Here is a 20,101-nt window from a genome sequence, read left to right on the forward strand (position 1 = left end):
CAAGAAATGCCTAGTCTTTGTTGTATATACCTTCACTGCCCTCAGAACAAGGGACCCTTTTTATAGGTAAGCTCAAGATTCTCCAAGATGGACATTCTTATTTTATTATTTCAGCTGTGTTACCTGTCTTCTTAGGTCCCTAATTATGTCAATGCTTTGATCTGGCCCAATTCATTTTGGTAGTCTTTTCCTCCCTTCTATACCTTTACCCAGGTTGTTTTGCTACAAAAAGGACATTTCTCCTCCTGCTTGCTAAATATCATCCCTTCATTATTCAAATTTACAATGTAAAGACCATCTTTCTTGGGAGATGCTCCTATGAACTTTGCCCATTTTTTTTAACCAAAGCCTATTGTGATGCAAATTACAATTACTAAGAAAGGCAATTTCCTGAATGAAATTACCTGGCCACTACTGCAAAGCCCAAGTATACAGCACAGTAGTCCAGACCCTTGTGGTATTACTGGAATAAATACTTTCTGATTGCTTAGATCTATCACTGTGCCAATCAGGAAGTCAAGAGATTCTACAAGGCCAACTTGATTTAAGAGAAAAATGCCAAAGAACCTGGGAAATGTATTCCATATTATGGGTAACCTCAGGCTATAAACGGTGAGAAGAGATGATTCTGCATCACGTATTATTAAATAAAACCAGAAGTAAACCCAAGAAATATCACCCTCTCACTAGGTAGAGGGATACTCTCAATAACTTACTGTATATGGCTCAACTGCTTAGGAAGGCAAAAAAAACCCACAAAAAACAAAAAACAAAAAAAAAACCACTTTGCTAGCAGCCACGTCCAGGATATCAAAGAACACTTTATCTAATTTAAGAAGAAAGAGAGATGAATACCTCCTTTGGTGGTCCCTTGGCCTGTGGTGAGAAAGGTTTATCAGAAGCAAATTCACATGCACTGGACTCGGTGGTGGTACTGGACTTGCCCACGCTGGTCATGGTAGCAATGCTGGACTTGCCTGTTATGGATTCAGGGGTGGTGCTAGACACATATGGGCTGGTTCCAACTTGGGGGATCAAGAATGTTTCCAGAAAGGTGTCTTCCTTGCAGGCAGGACTCTTTTGTAAGGCCAATGGCTCCTTGAAGGACAACTCCTTCCCAGTGGTGGGTTTTTCATTCAGAGTTATCATATCTTCGAAGAGGAATGCCTCGTTGATGGTACCAGATTTGCCCATGCTGGTCACGGTAGCAATGCTGGACTTGCCTGTTATGGATTCAGGGGCAGTGCCAGACACATTTGGGCTGGTTCCAACTTGGGGAATCAAGAATGTTTTGAGAAAGGTGTCTTCCTTGTAGGTGGGACTCTCTAGTAAGGCTAATGGCTCCCTGAAGGACAACTCCTTCCTAGTGGTGGGTTTCTCATTCAGAGCTATCATATCTTCTAAGAGGAATGCCTCATTGATGGTAGACATCTGCAAGGCTAATGGCTTTTTGAGGAGGGTCTCCTTCTCAATGCTGGGCTTCTCCTGCAAGTCCAAAGACTCTTTGAAGATGGTCTCCTTCTCAGTGCTGGGCTTCTCCCACAAAGCCAAGTGTTGCTTAAAGAGGGCCTCTTGCTCAATGCTGGGCTTCTCCTGCAAGGTCAAAGTTTCCTTAAAGTGAGCTTCTTTGTCAACAGTGGGCTCCTTGAGGACAGCCTCCTTCTTAATGCTGGGCTCCTCTTGCATGGCCAAAAGCTTCTTGAAGAGGGTTTCCCCCTCCTCAATGCTGGGATATCCCTCCAAGGCCAGTGGCTGCTTAATAAGGAACTCCTCTTCACTGATGTTCTCATTCAAAGCCAACTGCTTCTTCAAGAGGAACACTTCTCCCTGAGCAGTGGACTGCTCCTTTAAAGATAATTGTATCTCTATGTTTGTGGCTGCCTCAGCAGAAAGCTCCTTCTTCAGAACCAATAGCTTATTGATAAAGGACTCTTCTTCCGTGGTACTTTTCTCCTGCAAGGCCAACAGCTTCTTCAAGGAATCCTCTTTGGTATTAGTCTTCTCTTGCAAGACCAAAGCCTTCTGGAAGAGGGACTCACTTTTGTTGGTATGCTTAACATGCAATGAAAATAGTTCCTGAGAGAATTCCTCCTCAGTGGTAGTCTTCTCCTGGATGGCCAATGACTCTTTTGAGAGGGACACTTCCTGCAAGGTGGTGTGCTTCTCTTTCAATGCAGATGGTTCCTGGAAGAGGAACTTTTCTTCAGTTGTAGATTTCATTGTAAAGGGCAACAGCTTCTTATAGAGTGACTCCTCCTTGGAAATGATCTTCTGCAAGACCAGTGGCTTCTTTAAGTGGGACATCTTCCCCTGAGTAATTTTCTTTTTCCGTACAGACAATGATGTCTTGGTAAGTACTGTCTCCTCAGCTGTAGGGTTCTTCCTAAATGACACTGGCTCCATAAAGAAAGAATTCTTATCTTCACCAATCATATCCTGAAAGCCCAACAGTTCTGGACAGATGGACATCATCGCTTGTATGGTACACTTTTTCTTTAAAGACACTTTTTCTTCTTTAAAGGACAGTGGCTCCTTAATAAGTGACTTCTCTCCAGAGGTGGTCTGTAATACTAGTGGTTTCTTCAAGTGGGACATTGTCCCCTGAGTGGTGTGCTTCCTCTTTAAAATTAAAGGCTTCTTGGTAGAGGGTGCCTCCTCAATGGTACACTTCTTTGTAAAAGCCAAAGTCTCATCAAAAAGTGACTCTTCGGTTAGAGACTTTAGCAAGGATGAGGGCTCCTTTAAGATGGAAACCTCCTCCTGAGTGATGTGCTTCTCTTGCAATGCAGATGGTTCCTCGGAAAAGGACTCCTTCTCAGTAGATGGCTTTTCTTTAATGGACAATGGCTTTGTAATGAGCGACTTCTCTCCAGAGGTGATCGCCTGCAATATTAATGGCTTCAGGCAGGACCTCTTCCCCTCAGTCATGCGCTGCTCCTTTAATATTAATGGCATCATGATTGCCTCCTCAGTGCTAGGCTTCTTCTTAAAGACTAATGGCTCCTTAACAAGGGAATCCTCTTTAAAGTTGGTCTTCTGCAAGGTCAATGATTTCTTCAAGATGGACATCTCATGCTCAGTGGTGCCCTTCTCTTGAAATACAGATGGCTCTTGGAAAAGGGTCGCCTTCTCAGTGGTAGGATTCTTCTTAAAGGACAATGGCTTCTTAATGGAGGACATCGCTCCGGAGATGGTTGTCTGCAATACTGGTGGCTTCTTAAAGTGGCACATCTTCCCATAAATGGTACATTTCTTCTTTAAAGATGATAGCTTATGGATTGGGATTGACTCCTCAGTTTTAGACTTCTTAAAACTCATTGACTCCATAAAGAAGAAATCCTCTTCAGTATTGACATCCTGCAAAGCCAACAACTCTTCCTGGCAGAACTGCTTCCCCTGACTTGCACACATCTTCTTCTTTAAGGATAATGTCTTCTTGGTGATGGCTGCCTCCTCAGTTTTATGTGTCTTCTTAAAAGTCATTGGCTCTATAACAAACTCATCATCACTGCCACTCTCCTCCTGCAGGGGCTGTGGCTTTTCCAATAGGGACAACTCCCCATGATTTGAGCACTTCTTTAAAGATAATGACTTATTGATAAGGGTTTTATCCTCAATAGTGGGTTCCTCTTTTAAAACTAATGGCTTTCTGAAGAGAGATGCCTCCTCAGTGTTGGGTATTTTGGAGGTGGTGGATATGTCTGGAATGAGTGGTTTCTCCATAATGTTTGGTACCATGGTAGTAGAGGCTACTATTGGTGTGACTTCCAGCTTATGCCTGTGAAGGAAACAATGTCTGGGTAAGAAAAATGTAGTTCCTAGAGTCCTCACCTACCATTTCCTTTTGTTGCTATATTTACTAAAGGTATGAAAGGGGAAGAGGCTTCAACCCCATAAGACAGATTAGAGGGACAAAATCAATAGGTACCATGGTGAATCAACTTAAGTAGTACACTGTATAGTTTCTATGGCCTAGATTCCTACACTTTTCTATAATTTTTCCATTGAAATTCATGTTACGTTTTCTTATATATGCTTCATTACCTTACATACAAAGGCTTTTATTATAATACTTATCACATTGTATGAGTTATCTGTTCATACATCAGTCTCCTTCACTAGCTGCATTTGTCTTTGTCTATCAACCCAAGGCATCTGGTAAACTTCAGGTTGAAATTAACATTGTTTGAAGGCTAATGAAAGAGGTGGGCTGATAATTAACATTGGTAGTATCTAACTACATTCCCCTCACCCTGGGCTATTAAGGAGATGCTTTCCCAATGGAGGTAATAAAAAGCTCAAAATAGAAACTTGTCACATGTGTCAGATGCAAAGCTTTGTTTTGAATAGGATTGTATATTCAATTAGAGTGATGAATCTAGTGAAACCAAATCACAGGAAGACTAAAGATCAGAATAAGAAGAAAGAGAATTTCAGGCAGATATAATCACCAGTCTCAGCAGGAGTAAATACCTTCAAAAGACCAGATATGATATGATTTAGTTCAATATGAAATATGCAGAATGGACATATCCATAGAGGTATATCCATAGCAGAAACTAGACTAGTGGTTTCCTGAAGTTGGGACAGTGGTAGGAGTAGAAAGGGGGATTGGGAAGGGAAAGGAACTCCTAATAGGTATGGATTTAGTGGACGGAGGGTGTTGAAAAAGTTCTAAAATTAGATAGTGGTGATAGTTGTACAAATCTAGGAACAGAATGAAAACCAACTGATTTGTTAAGAAAAAAAAAGTGCTTCAAAAGGTTCTGCTTGACCAGATAGAGTCCAGGTCCCTCCTGATAACTTTTAGAGATCTTTAGATAGTCTAGCTATGGTAAGAACATGCACTCTGGAGCTAGACTGCCTGGATTCAAATCCTGGCTCCTCCACTTACTGACTGGGTGACCTTGGGCAAGTTAACTCTCTGTGCTTCAGTTTTTTTCACCTATAAAATGGGGATCATACTGTCTCCTTCGTAGGCTTATTGTGAAGATTCAACAAATTAATATGCTCAAAAACACTTAAAGGAACGTTATAAATGACTGAATGTCAATAAATTAGATAATTGAGATGAAATGGACAAATTCCTAGGAAGACACAAACTACCAAAACTGACTCAAGAAGAAAACAGAAAATCTGAATAGACCTATAACAAGATATCAAATCAATAATCAAAAACTACTCACAAAGTAAAGTCCAGGCCCAAATGGCTTCAATTCTATCCAAGCATTTAAACAATAATTAATACCAGTTCTTCATTAACTCTTCCAAGAAATACAAAAAGTGGGAAGTTTCTAACTCATTCTATGAGGTCGGTATTACTCTGATACCAAAAACAGACAGACACCACTAGAAAACTACAGACTGATACCTCTTATGAATATAGATACAAAAATCCTCAGCCAAATACTGCAAACCAAATCCAGCAACATATAAAAGGATTATACACCACAACCAAGTGGGATTTATCCCAGGAATGCAAGATTAATTTAACACCCAAAACTCAATTTGTGAACTACATCATATTAATGGAATAGCAAACAAAAACTACATGATCATCTCAAAAGATCCAGGAAAATCATTTGACAAAATCTAACCCTCTTTCATGATAAAAAGCACTTAACAAACAAGGAATAGAAGGGAGGTTCCTCAACCTGACAAAGGGCATCTACAAAAAACCCAAAGCTAACATCGTACTTGATGGTGAAAGATTGATACTTTCCCCCTCAGATCAGAGAGAAAACAAGACTGTCCAACTCTTGATACTTCTATTCAACATTGTACTAGAGGTTGTAGCCAGGGAAAGTAGGCAAGAAAACTAAATAAAAGGCATCCAGTTTGGAAAAGTAAAACTATGTGTATTCACAGATGACATGATCTTATACAGACAAAATCCTAAGGAATACACACAGAAACTATTAGAATGAACATCTTCATCAAGATTCCAGGACACTAAATCAATATACAAAAACCAAATGTGTTTCTATATACTTGCAATGAATAATCTGAAAATGAAATTAAGTAAACAATTCCATTTACAATAGTGTCAAGAAGAAGAAAATGCTTAGAAATAAATTTAACAAAATAAACATAAAACTTATACTCTGGAAACTGTAAAAACCACTGAAAAAACTAAATATCTAAATAGATAGATATCCATATTCATGAATTAGAAAACTTAATATTGCTAAGATGTCAGGCTGGGCACAGTAGCTCATGCCTGTAATCCCAGCACTTTGGGAAGTTGAGGTGGGCAGATCACTTCAGGTCAGGAGTTTGAGACCATCCTGCCCAACATAGTGAAACCCTGTCTCTACAAAAATACAAAAAAAAAAAAAAGCCAGGTGTGGTGGCCGCACACCTGTAATCCCAGCTACTCGGGCAGGCTGAGGCATGAGAATCGCTTGAACCTGGGAGGTGGAGGTTACAGTGAGCCAAGATTGCACCACTGCACTCCAGCCTAGGTGGCAGAGCAAGACTCTGTCTCATAAATAAATAAATAAATAAATAAATAAGAAAAAAAACATATCAATACTTCCCAAGTTGATCCACAGATCCAAGGCAATTTGTACAGGAATCCCAGCTAGCTTGTTTGTAGAAATTGACAAGCTGATTCTAAAATTTATATAGAATTGCAATGAGCCCAAAATAGTCAAAACAATCTTGAAAAACAAGAACAAAGTTTGGAGGAGTCACACTTCCCAATTTCTTTCTTTTTTTTCTTTTTTTTTTTTTGAGACAGAGTCTCGCTCTATCATCCAGGCTGGAGTGCAGTGGCGCAGTCTCGGCTCACTGCAAGCTCCGACTCCCGGGTTCACGCCATTCTCCTGCCTCAGCCTCCCGAGTAGGCAGGACTACAGACGCCCGCTACCACGCCCAGCTAATTTTTTTGTATTTTTTAGTAGAGACGGGGTTTCACCGTGTTAGCCAGGATGGTCTCGATCTCCTGACCTCGTGATCTGCCCGCCTTGGCGTCCCAAAATACACTTCCCAATTTCAAAACACAACATGAAGCTGCAATAATCAAGACAATATGGTACTGGCATAATGATAGTTAATGAGAGGCATATAGATTGATGGAATAAAATTAAGAGTCCATATATAAACACATTTATGGTCAATTGATTTCCCACAAGGGTGCCAAGACAATTAAGAAAGGTTAGTTTTCTCAACAAATAGTGCTGGAAAAACTGGATATCCACACTCAAAACAATGAAGTTAAGGCTCCTAATACACACCGCCAACAAAAATTAACTGAAAATAGATCAAAACCCTAAGTTAAGAGCTAAAACTTTAAAACTCTTAGAAGTAAACAGGTATAAATTTTCTTAACCTGGGATTTGGCAGTGGTTTCTTAGGTATGACATCAAAATCATAAACAAAAGAAAAAATAAATTAGACTTCTTCAGAATTAAAAATTTGTGTACTTCAAAGGACATCATCAACAAAGTGAAAAAGATAACGCAAAAAATGGATGAAAATATTTGCAACTCATATCTGATTAGGGACTTGTATCTAAAATATATAAAGAACTCTTACAACTCAACAATACAAAGACCAGTAACTATTTACAATTATTATATGTCAATTAAAAATAAAATTTTAAAAATTAAGAAATAAAAGCATAAAAACTGGGCAAAGGATCCAAACAGACATTCCTCCAAAGAAGTATCAAATAGCCAATAAGCACATAAAAGATGCTCAACATCATTAGTCAGAGAAATGCAAACCTAAAAACCACAATGAGATGCCACTTCACACCCACCACGATGGCCATATACATATTTTTAAAAAAAAACACTGTCAGCTGTGCATGGTGGCTCACTCCTGTAATCCCAGCACTCTGGGAGGCCGAGGCAGGCGGAATATCTGAGGTCAGGAGTTTGAGACTAGCCTGGCCAACATGGTGAAACCCCATCTCTACTAAAAATACAAAAACTAGCCAGGTGTGGTGGTGGGCGCCTGTAATCCCAGCTACTTGGGAGGCTGAGGTACGAGAATTGCTTGAACCCAGGAGGCAGAGTTTGCAGTGAGCCGAGATCACGCCATTGCACTCCAGCCTGGGTGACACGAGTGAGACTCTGTCTCAAGGAAAAACAAAAACAAAAACAAAACACTGCCACCATTGCACAGTGGTTATACCATTTTACATTTCCTCAAGTAAATACACTACTGGAGGAAATGTAAAATGGTGTAGCCACTATGGAATACAGTTTGGCAGTTCCTCAATGCATGGAGCACAGAATTACCATATGACCCAGCAACCACACTCCTAAGTATATACATAAAAGAATTGAAAACAAGTGTTCAAACAAAAAGGTATACACAAATGTTCATAGCAGCACTATTCACAATAACCAAAAGGTAGAACAAATACAAATATCTATCAACTGATGGATGGGTAAACCAAATGTGTTGTATATATGCAATGAAATATTACTTGGCAATAAAAAGAAATGAAGTACTAATAACCTGCTATGACATGGATAACCTCAAAAACATGCTAAGTGAAAGAAGCTAGACACAAAAGACCACACATTGTCTAATTCCATTTATATGAAACATCCAGAATAGGGAAATCTATATAGAGACAGAAAGTAGATTAGCGGTTGCCCAAAGCTGGGCAGGTTGGGGGTATTGAGAGATGATAACCAAAGGTACAGGGTTTCTTTGGAGTTAATGAAAATGTCCAAAAATTGATTGTGATGGCTGTATAACTGTGACTATACTAAATACCATTGAATTGTATACTTTAAATGGGTGAACTGTATGGTATGCAAATTATATCTCAATAAAGCTGTTACAAAAAAAAAAAGACTTAATGATTATACTTGTGTGATTACAGTGCGCTCTCAATAAATGGCAGCTATTACTAGTTTTCCTACTATTATTAGCGTCCTTTCCACTGAACCCTGAGTGAAGAGAAGAATGTTTACGGCATTTGTGAGGATTACCCTGCTAAAGTCAGAATGATAAAAGAAACTCAAAATAATGCAGAGAATTAAGGTGAAAATATGCATGCAAACTCCAGAATTCCATTTTAGCAGGAAACCAAGTAAAGCTAAATGCTAATCTTCTTTCTGCTGGGTAATTAGCAAAATATCCTGTGGACTGTGCATGTTATTTTCTAGAGTTACTCAGTCTTTTTAGCTTACCCTTTGGTGTTCCCAGGAGTGATAATCCAAATATCTTACAACCAGTATGGCACTGCGCCAACCAATCACAGTGGAAGCTAGCATCAAACAACCAGTACAATAGTACTGGTATGTGTTGGCTAAATAGCAGCCCTACATGTTTCCAAGAGACACAAGATGTAGTTCTGTGCTCTATGCCAGGCCTTCTGGCTAGCAAATAACTGAAAAGATGTTGTGTTAACATCACTACACCTTGACCTCGTAAGATTTTCAGAGGGGAAAAAAGGCAGTATAATAGACTTTAGCCCGGTAACAGGCATCTATCTAATCTATTCAGATGTAGATTAGTCAGTCCCTGAAGAATAATTCTCACTGGAATGAGGAGGGGATATAGAAAGGTCTCACTCCACTATCTAAGTCATCTTTCAATAAGTCTTCCTAGAGGTAAATTCTTTTTTCAGTCCTAAATGGGAATGTGCATCTGTACTTGTAGAACCTGTGAACGGTACCTGTAACAGCTGAAAAACACATGTTTTTGCTCTAGGGAGATAGTAATTTATCTCCAGTAACAAGGTACAAACCTCCCCTAAAGCTTCTAATGGAATAAGCAGACTGGCAAGCTACCAGTCAGCTGCTGAGAATCCCTGAAAAGTTAAGTTGTCTCCACACTACAAGGCACAGACTAGCTCAAACAGGTACTGAATTACTAGAAGACAGGAAAAGATGAGCACAAAGTCTTGTGGTAAATTTTCCAATGACAACAGCTCTTTCATTATGCACACACATAATGAAAGAGGAGAGACAGAAGAGGCCTATAACTCTTCAGCAACCACAGCTGAGCCCACCTCAGCACCCAGGGTTAATGTGGTAGTCACCATTGTGGCTTGCTAAATATGTTCTCAATGGGGACAAAAGGATGTCACATACTCTACCATCTAAAATAATGCCATCTGAGTCCCCTCTCACTCACCATTTTAGATTCCGCTTATTCTTTTTGGCCAATCCAAGAGCACGTGTGCTCCTGTTTATCTTCTTAGAAACATCTTTTACAAACTCTTTATTGGCTTCTTTCTTGGGCTGGACAGGTTGACATTGAGAAGCCTGCAAAAAAAAAAAAAAAAAAAAATGGGTGCGGGACGGGGGAAGGAGGAGGCAGGAAAATGAAGAAAACCACAAATTACCTAATAGGTGGCTCTCATAGGAAAGTCCTGATCCACATAAGTTGGTTGGGTGTTCCCAGGAGTGATAATCCAAACATCTCACAACCAGTGGAAGCTAGCATCAAACAACCAGTGCGGCAGTACTGGTATGTGCTGGCTAACTAGCAGCCCTATGTGTTTCTAAGAGATACAGGATGTAGTTCTGTGCTCTATGCCAGGCCTACTAGCTGGTCCACAACTGAAAAGATGCTGTGTTAACATCATACTCCACTTTGACCTCATAAGATTTTCAGAGGGGAAAAAAGGCAGTATGATTGACTTTGCTGTCTGGGTGTGCCTCTTCAGGATACACCTCTAACACAATACTACCTGTGATATATCTATCCCATCTCACTAAGTGGCATTTATTTAACACATGGCTTTGGGGAGTTCCATACGACTCTAATCCTGACTAACACTTTTAACAGTAGGAAAGATCATGGGACTGTTAATAATGTCAGTAAAAATACACTTAAAGTTATGTCTTTAAAATGAAACAAACAGGATAGTCACAGTGGCTCTTGCCTGTAGTCCCAGCATTTTGAGAGGCCACGGTGGGAGGATCACTTGAGCCTGGTAGTTCAAGACCAACCTGGGCAACATAGGGAGACCCTGTTACCACAAAATAATAATAAAAAATATATAGCTCGGTGTGGGGGCACATGCCTATGGTCCCAGCCACTTGTGGGGAATGAGGTAAGAAGACTGCTTGAGTCTGGGAGGTTGAAACTGCAGTGAGCTTCGATCACACTACTGTACTCCAGATTGGGCAACAGAGCAAGACCTTGTCTCAAAAAATTTTTTTAAATTAAAAAATGAAATGACACAAATGAACCTAATTATATTTCAAATAAGTACCATAACTATGTTAAATGATTTTTCCTTTCTTTTTAGAAAGCACAAGAAAAGATCAGAAATAACCAATCCAAGTCACTTATAAATAGTATTTGACTGCCACCTTCAAAGTATACATCCTCAATTAGGATAGCTCTGCAGGGGGGTGTAGATATTGCTAATAAATCTGGAACTCTTTTTAGTAGGTTTGTTTATTACAGTGGTTTGGATGAAGCCATTTTGAAACTCTTTTAGCTGTATTACAGTATTAAGTAAATGTGTTGATGTTCTTAGGAGCCAGGGTTCTCATTATAGAACATACAAATAAGGATTAGTGAACCCAAGAAAGAATTTTATGTATTGAAATTGAAGTTGCATGAATTCATGATTTCCTAAATAGGTATATGTGTATACAAATACTAAATGCCCACATCAAAAAGCTAGAAAGATCTCAAATAGACAACCTAACATCACGACTAAAAGAACTAGAGAACCAAGAGCAAACAAACCCCAAAGCTAGCAAAAGACAAGAAGTAATCAAAATTCAAGTGGAAGTGAAGGAAAGAGAGACACAAAAAACCCTACAAAAAAATCAATGAATCCAGGAGTTGGCTTTTTGAAAAAAATTAATAAAACAGATAGACTGTTAGCTAGACTAATAAGAAAAGAGAGAAGAATAAAATAGACACAGTCAGAAATAAGGGAGATATCACCACTGACCCCACAGAAATACAAACAACCATCAGAGAATACTATAAACACCTCTATGCACACAAACTAGAAAATCTAGAAGAAATGGATAAATTCCTGGACACATACACCCTAAGACTGAACCAGTTATACATATATATTTGTGTATATAGACATATGTATAAGTACACATTTGTGTATATAAAAATACAGATATTTCCTAGCTCTGTCTGCAGACTGGGCAGAAAAAGCAGACACCCTAATAGCACATCTAGCACCAAGATCTTGGTATCTAATATCACTTCCTACTAAAGGGAACCAGAACTCTGGAGAAATTATTGACTCCAGGGGTTGGACAAAGGAGGCATAAGATGAATCTGGACCATCTTTTTAAGCTGGAAATAAAATGCTCAAAAAATTATGAGAGCATGTCACAAGGACACGATAGTCAGATTGAAGGCATTCTTAACTGGCCAAAGATGGGGCAATTTGAGCACCAAAATAAAGTACAATAATGAACAGTAAACCACTGGAAAAATATGAATTCATGAGTCCATACTGATAATAAACAGTGGAGAAGGGAAGGCTCATGCTTGTAGAGTATGTCCTACAGATTCCTTACTGCAAGAGAAAAAGATAAATAATAATGATACGGTACAAAAATCAGGCAACATCTTGACCAGGTGATCAAAATTAACATCATCAATGAAAGACAGACATCCTGTGCCTCCAGATATGATACTTTGAGAAGGATAGCAAGAACATCACCTACACAGTATCCTAGCCAAGAATGTATCAATCTAGTCACAAGCAAACGTTAGACAAAAACAAAATGTGGATTTTTCTATTTTACAAAGTGGGGAGTTGGGTGGGACTATATCCTCAAAAATGGCAACATCATTTTTTAAAAAAAAAAAAAAGGCTATGGAAATGTTCCAGATTAAGAGGCTAAAAAGACAAGTAAAAGACAAGTAAATACAACACATGATCCTAGCCTGGATCCTTTACTGGAGGGGAAAACATGCTATAAAGGTTGTTATAAGGTCAGCTGACAAAACTGGAATACAGATGATTGATTACACAAAACTGCTACTTATACAAAACTGCTATATCAATGCAAATTTAGAAAATTGATAAGTGTATTGTGGTTATATAAGACAATTTCCCTATTCTTAGGAAATACACACTATACTTAGGGGTAAAGGGATCATGATATATACAAGCAAATGAGAAAGCACGTGGGACAAAATGTCAACAATAAGTACTCTAGTAAAGGGTATACTGGTGTTCTTTGTACAATTTTTATTTTTGCAACACTTCATAAATTTGAAGTTATTTCCAAATGAAATGTAGAAAAAAAGTATGTCTTTGTATCATCAGATCATAATAAACAACTACAGTCCAATAGGAAATTCTTTCTTAGGACCTCAAGTCATCTACCTCTGCTTTTCAAAGAGCTTGCCACAGTCGTCATTTCAACTTCACCTAAAGTTTTGCAAACTCCTTATATGTGCAATCGAGATTCAGAATGGGAAAAGAGGTGCGTTCATGGCAAGAAAGAGGTGGAGATCATAACTCCCAAGATGAAACTCTCTACTTACCATACATGCAGGTACAAAGCACTGATATTTTCAAGTTTAAGCTCAAGGGGACCTTTACTTGTACTTCCCCATAATTCTTTCACCATAAAATAGGAAAATAGAAGTGAAGGTTGGGTGTGGTGGCTCACACCTATAATCGCAGCACTTTGGGAGGTCGAGGCAGGAGGATTTCTTGAGCCCAGGAGTTCAAGACCAGCCTGGGCAATATGGAAAAATCCCATCTCTACAGAAAGAATACACAAATTAGCTGGGCATGGTGGTGAGCACCTGTAGTCCCAGCTATTTAGGAGGCTAAGGCTGCAGTGAGCTGTGATCACGCCAGCTTGGGCAAAAGAGCAAGACTTTATCTCAAAAAATAAAATAAAATAAAATAAAATAAAATAAAATAACATATATAAATAAACAAAAGTCCTATCTATACAAAACCATTTAGGCAAACATGGATATAGGCCCTATCTCCCTGTCTACTGGCTTAGCACCAGCTCTTAAATATCACAAGTCCTTCCCATGCTAGAAATGATAAGGGAGAGGAAAATAAAAACTCACAGCAGATTAACTAATTAAAACAGATTAACTCTTTTTGGCAGGCCAGGATCTCACTGTGGCAAATGTTGAGAAGAACACAGGGATGAAGACATGGAGACCTAATAATACTGACTGTTAAGAAGCAAATTATCATATAGGGAGCCTTCAAAACCCAGAGCGAAAGGAGCCCTCAACTGTCAAATAGATGAGTTCGGATATCTGCAGTAATGCCCAACCTTAGGAATGGCTTAGGTACATTGTAATGATGGAACTGTCTCTGGAAGGCACCAAAGACCATTCAAGGTAACCAAGGTAAATCTTCAGAACTTGAGTGCAAAAGGGAAATGGGCTTTGTGAGCAGCTAGAGAGCTAGAGGCAGAAACTCTGCTAATGATGCCTTGCTCCCCTGCCCCCTAGCCCCATGCAAATATGGCCAAACAGATGCTCAATTCAGTTGGAGAATCAGGAGGGTCCTAGATATCTGCATGGATTTCCCATTATTGATACAGTTCATGTATGTCTGTTCTTTCTGAATGGTAAGATAAACTCATGAAAAAGGGACTCAGATGTCACAAGAAAGTTTCTCATATGCTGTGATACTTTACTGCTGTGATCTGAATACTTGTGCCCCTTTGAAATTCATTATGTTGAAACCTAATCTCCAATGTGATGCTATTAAGAGATAGGCCTTTTGAGAGGTGATTAAGTCTTGAGAGCACAGCCCTTGTGAATGGGATTAGTGCCCTTATAAAAGAGGCCCGAGGAAGCTTGTTTGCCTCTTCCACCATGTGAGGGCACAGGCAAAAGATGTCATCCATGAGGAATGGGCCCTCACCAGATAGCAAATCTGCCAGCACCATGATCTTGGACTTTTCAGCCTCCAGAACTGTGAGCAATAACTTTTTGTTGTTTATAAGTTACCCAGTCTAAGGTGTTTTGTGATAATTGCCCATATGGACTAAGACACTTCCCTTGCATATTGTCACTGTACTCCCATCAGGGACTTGGAGGGACCAAGGGAAGTTACACTAAGATAGGCTGCATCTGCTGCCTATCATGACTACCTTATTTCAGCCAAATTCTGCATCCATGGTTAAATAAGTCAGGAGATGAATCTAACCTTACAAGTGTGTGTGTGTGGGAAGGGGCTCTTTCTACCAATTGATAGTAGGTCTGAAATTATACAGAAAGCTATAACTTAAAAAAACTATGTTGTAATCTGTATAGGGAAGAGATTGTATTTGCAGAAAGGTGGTCATACAGAATCTAAAGGGCAGGGATCTAAAGGAAAGAACTTTGCCAATGCCTATCCAATTATGCCCAAGGGAGTAAAACACTATTTAGTAGATATAAGTATTCTGGTAGCTACATAAGTACACTATATAATGCAGGGCAAGAATAGTTCACCAGGATTATCTATAGCCTAGATAACACAGACTTCAAAACCAACATTGGCGAAGTCCTCATCTATCAAGAAGAGATTATAGTATCTACCTCATAGGATTACATGAGGATTAAGTGAGCTAATACAGGATAACATGCTTAGCATAGTGCCTGACATATGGTAAGCACCCAGTAGGTATATCAGTTATTATTATTTTTTAAGACAAAGATTGCCTTTGGCTTGATTCTATATTCATTTAACAACATTCTATTAATTCTGATTTTTACTGGCACCTTAGTAACGCCAGAAGGGAGGTTACTTGAAAGAATTCTAGCCAAAATTGAATTTCTAGATCCTCATAGTTAAAGACTGGATCATGGAACTGTGGTTCTCAACAGTTCTGTATATCTGGAGGCATTTTTGATTCTCACTATGACTGGGCTGCTGGTGGAATTTAATGCCTGAGGACCAGGGATGCTAGCTGAGATCAGTCCTGCACAACAGAAAAATTGTCCTGTGTGAATTGATAAACACTGCACTAGACTACAATGATTCCACCGAAATACTTACCTCAAGGGCCTGGGCAGTCACCTCTGGACTTCATCTAAATGCAGTTCCATAGTTCTCATAGTTATCTGCAACTTCATATCTGATAATCACTGTCTGCTGCTTCCCGAGAACTCCACCAATTGCTCCAGATGGTATGTGCCAGGAGCAGAGCCCCTGCAGTTTCTGAAACTGGGTCATTGATCCCAAATAAAATTTGCTGTGGACATTCCCGAGAGGGTCTGGTAAAGTGGAAAGGTCCCTCAAGAAAGAGGGTGTCTAAGCCTTATGCAAAACCATAGCAAAGGATTGGACTAGCATACTCACATTAGTGAGATCTTCAAAAGCTGATCTCTTTTTGAGTGCTCCCTGAAGTGAAGATGGAGACTCCTGAAGTGAAGATGGAGATATCTTCATTTGGCAATTCTCCCCTGTCTAAAAAAGTAAAAGAGGTAAATGAGTATATCCAATTGTGAATAGTCTCTTCAGGGACTCTGGGTCCTCTTTAGGGCTCAGGGGAACTCCAGAATCTCAAAGTAACTGGGGATGCATATAATAACCCCCAATAAACTGTAACAAAAGGAAATTCTGGCACTCAGAGCTGTTTATTAAGTCCCTAAAGGTGGTAGACATTGATAATGGGTAAGTCTATGAAGAGGCAAGATGACCTTCAGTGTAACTCACAAAATGAGCAAAATGTAGCTCAGTACAGCTCATTTTTCCTCTTACTTCTCTCATACTTATGGTTATCCTGTCCAAGGTGGGCCACTACCACCCCTACCATTCCTAGTCATTCCTTTAATATAGATGCTTTCAGGTAGATCACTTTAATAATTTAACAAATATCTACGTGTCTCTTATGTTAAGTAGCTTTTAAAACAGCAGTCCCCAACCTTTTTGGCACCAGGGACCGGTTTCATGGAAGACAAATTTTCCACGGACACTGGGGTGGGCTGGTTTTGGGATGATTCAAGCACATTACATTTATGGTGCATATTTATTATTACATTGTAATATATAATGAAATAATTATACAACTCGCCATAATGTAGAATCAGTGGGAGCCCTGAGCTTGTTTTCCTGCAACTAGATAATCCCATCTGGGGGAAATGGGAGACAGTGACAGATCATAAGGCATTAAATTTTCATAAGGAGCACACAACCTTGATCCCTCACATGCGCAGTTCACAATAGGGTTCATTCTTCTATGAGAATCTAATGCCACTGCTGATCTGACAGGAGGTGGAGCTCAGGAAGTAATATGAGTGATGGGGAATGGCTAGAAATACAGATGAAGCTTTGCTCACTCACTGCTCACCTCCTGCTGTATGGTTGAGTTCCTAGCAGGCCACAGACTAGTACTGGTCCATGGCCCAGAGGTTGGGGACACATTTTAAAAGACATTACCACTAAGGATAATAGCACACACATCTATATACTGCTCCAGGATCAGTTCTTTACTAACTGTTGACCTTGGACCAGTCACTTAATCTCTGAGCCTCAATTTTCTTATCAGTAAAACTGGATAACTTGCCTTACAGTCCTTGAAGATTAAATAAGACAACACATGTTTTTTAAAAGTTTGTATGAACTGTAAATGGGCAGAAATAGTATTTAAAATAACGAACTCTGATATGATTGTAAACTGCAAAGGAAAATTTTATATTAAGAAAAAAAGTTTAGTAATCCAGATTAATCTCTGATTATTAGTATACATAAAGGAGGGGCTGGGGAAGGGAAGGGGGATGAATATTTTGAAGCAGAAGGGGCTTTCTTTCCACATATTCTGTATCTGTGCTTGCCTTAACCCATTCCCAAATGAGTAAGACCATCTCTATAGGGTTAGAGGTTAGGGCAAATCACACTATAGGAGTCTTCTACCCTCTAACAGCTTTACGTGGTAAAAATCTCCTAAGTCTCAGACTGCCCTTATGAAATTCTGAGAACAAACCTTCCCTACTTATATCAGAGACTTGTTGTAATGTGAAGCAGGACACTGGGATCAGACCATTTGCTCTGTTCTCCAGCTGTACCATTAACAGTTAATACATGGCACAGTGAGTTATCAGAATTGGATTCATGACACAATAAACCACTCCAGCACAGAGAGCAATCTTAAAAGAGCTGAGGCTGGACGCAATGGCTCACACCTGTAATCCCAGCACTTTGGGAGGCTAAGGCAGGCGGAACATGAGGTCAAGAGATTGAGGCCATTCTGGCCAACATGGGGAAACCCCGTCTCTACTAAAAATACAAAAATTAGCTGGGCATGGTGGCGCATGCCTGTAGTCCCAGCTACTCGGGAGGCTGAGGCAGGAGAATTGCTTGAACCCAGGAGGCAGAGGTTGCAGTGAGCCGAGACCATGTCACTGCACTCCAGCCTAGTGACAGAGTAAGACTCCAACTCAAAAACAAAAACAAAAACAAAAAAATACGAGCTGAGGGCCAAGCATAGTGGCTCAGGCCTGTAATCCCAATCCCAGCACTCTGGGAGGCCAAGGAGGGTGGATCACGAGGTCAGGAGTTCAAGACCAGCCTGGCCAAGATGGTGAAACCCTGTCTCTACTAAAAATACAAAAATAAGCCAGGCATGGTGGCAGGCACCTATAATCCCAGCTACTCAGGACACTGAGGCAGGGAATTGCTTAAACCCGGGAGGTGGCGGTTGCAGTGAGCCGAGATCGTGCCACTGCACTCCAGCCTGGGCGACTGAGCGAGACTCCATCTCAAAACAAAACAAAAAAAGCTGAGAAAAATTACTTCCATTTTCTAACTGATTAAGCCAAGATATAAGTAAGCTGTTAGCCTTTCATCTAGCTGATGATAAACAATCCTACTAGAAATTAGCCAAAAATGAAACATTATTTTCTCAGAAATTAGCTAAGAAATAAACTGTTATCCAACTCCTATTTAATATTACTGGTAGAAATAATTGACCCAAAATAAAATTACAGCTGAAACTGAACTCAATAAAACTTAGATTTGCAAAATGTACTCCAAGAAAGTTGGTTTTGGAAAACTAATTGCCACTAAAGGAAAGTTACAATGGCAGAACACTAATCCGAAAATTTGATGTTGACAAAAATCTGATCAATATATCAAATCTTTCTTGAAAAATTCACATAGGAAAAAAATTTGGCACCTCCGTGAAAATCATTTTAGTAAAATAAACAAGATTAGAAAATATTTATCTGTGCTCAGAGAAAACCAATCAAGGAAATTAAATTCACCTAATGATGTTTTGCTCCAGGAAATACTCTCTTGATGCCAATTCATCAGTGCTAGTATAATTCTGATTAAAATATGTATGATGATGAACACAGAATATCCTAAGGTTAGAACATCAAACTATCAATAAAGTCAAAACAGCAGAGTCAAAATATACCCATTCTTCAAATTTAATAGCTATAAAAAGCATAATAATAAATGTGCTGATATAATCTTCATACTCTCCCCAGAATGTACCAGTCTTTCAGCAAGGTGCTTGGAGCTTCTCAGAGAAAGTAAGGACATAGACATGATCATTAATGAGGACTGAGTGTTGTTCAGTTTTGAGGGTTATGGAGGGTGGCCTTCATTCGAGCCCTGCATTTATGGGAAAGAAGAGCCCAAAGTTCTAATTTGCTGGCATTCTCCAACTGCAAGGGCTGCCACCCCTCCCCATTTTCTCAGGTTAAACCAGACATATTTCAAAAGACTCACAGGTGAGGATAGGTACTGAGCCAACACAGGAAGAGACTACCAAAGATATTGTCAGGGAAGACAGCTTGCTCTAACCTTTTCAGACTGGTCATGATGACTGGGCACAATTTTGCTGGACTGAGATTTCGTAGGCTCAGGTTTGGAGCTCTGGGGTGGTAGTGGCAGTAGCATCTCTTACAGATTCAGCTGTGTCTTGTCCAAGGCAGGGCTGCAATCAGAAAGAGGCTCTTTAACACCATTCACCAGAAACACCATGAATTCTCTGAAAATTCTTGAGAAAACCCAGTCTATCTATAGCATCCCTAGGAGAAAACAGACTTTGATGTTGGGCAGATCTGGATTAAAATCTTGGTTTTATCACAATTAACCTCAGGCAAGTGACTGACTTAAAATCTCTGGACTTCAGTTACCTCATCTGTAAAATGGAGGTAAGTATACCTACCTCTGCAGGGTGTTGTTCAAATTAAATGAGATACTTTATGTAAA

At 39.5% G+C, this 20,101-nt stretch overlaps 1 protein-coding gene across 2 annotated transcripts in view; it reads right to left on the bottom strand.

Annotated features, from left to right (window-relative positions):
• CCNB3 (cyclin B3) overlaps nt 1–20,101 on the bottom strand; it is an 82,149-nt gene that overhangs the window by 39,802 nt on the left and 22,246 nt on the right. Inside the window, exons 3-6 of one of the 2 annotated variants that reach the window (XM_025372803.1) lie at nt 19,691–19,823; nt 16,241–16,348; nt 10,105–10,235; nt 856–3,778 (exon numbers count right to left, since the gene is read on the bottom strand). In XM_025372803.1, coding sequence (XP_025228588.1) covers nt 856–3,778; nt 10,105–10,235; nt 16,241–16,348; nt 19,691–19,786 — 3,258 coding nt within the window. In that variant the 5' untranslated portion in view covers nt 19,787–19,823. The remainder of the gene's footprint in view (nt 1–855; nt 3,779–10,104; nt 10,236–16,240; nt 16,349–19,690; nt 19,824–20,101) is intronic. The other variant, XM_025372804.1, reaches the window with a different exon arrangement.

Source organism: Theropithecus gelada, chromosome X (genome assembly GCF_003255815.1).
Source record: "Theropithecus gelada isolate Dixy chromosome X, Tgel_1.0, whole genome shotgun sequence".
Lineage (NCBI taxonomy): Eukaryota > Metazoa > Chordata > Mammalia > Primates > Cercopithecidae > Theropithecus > Theropithecus gelada.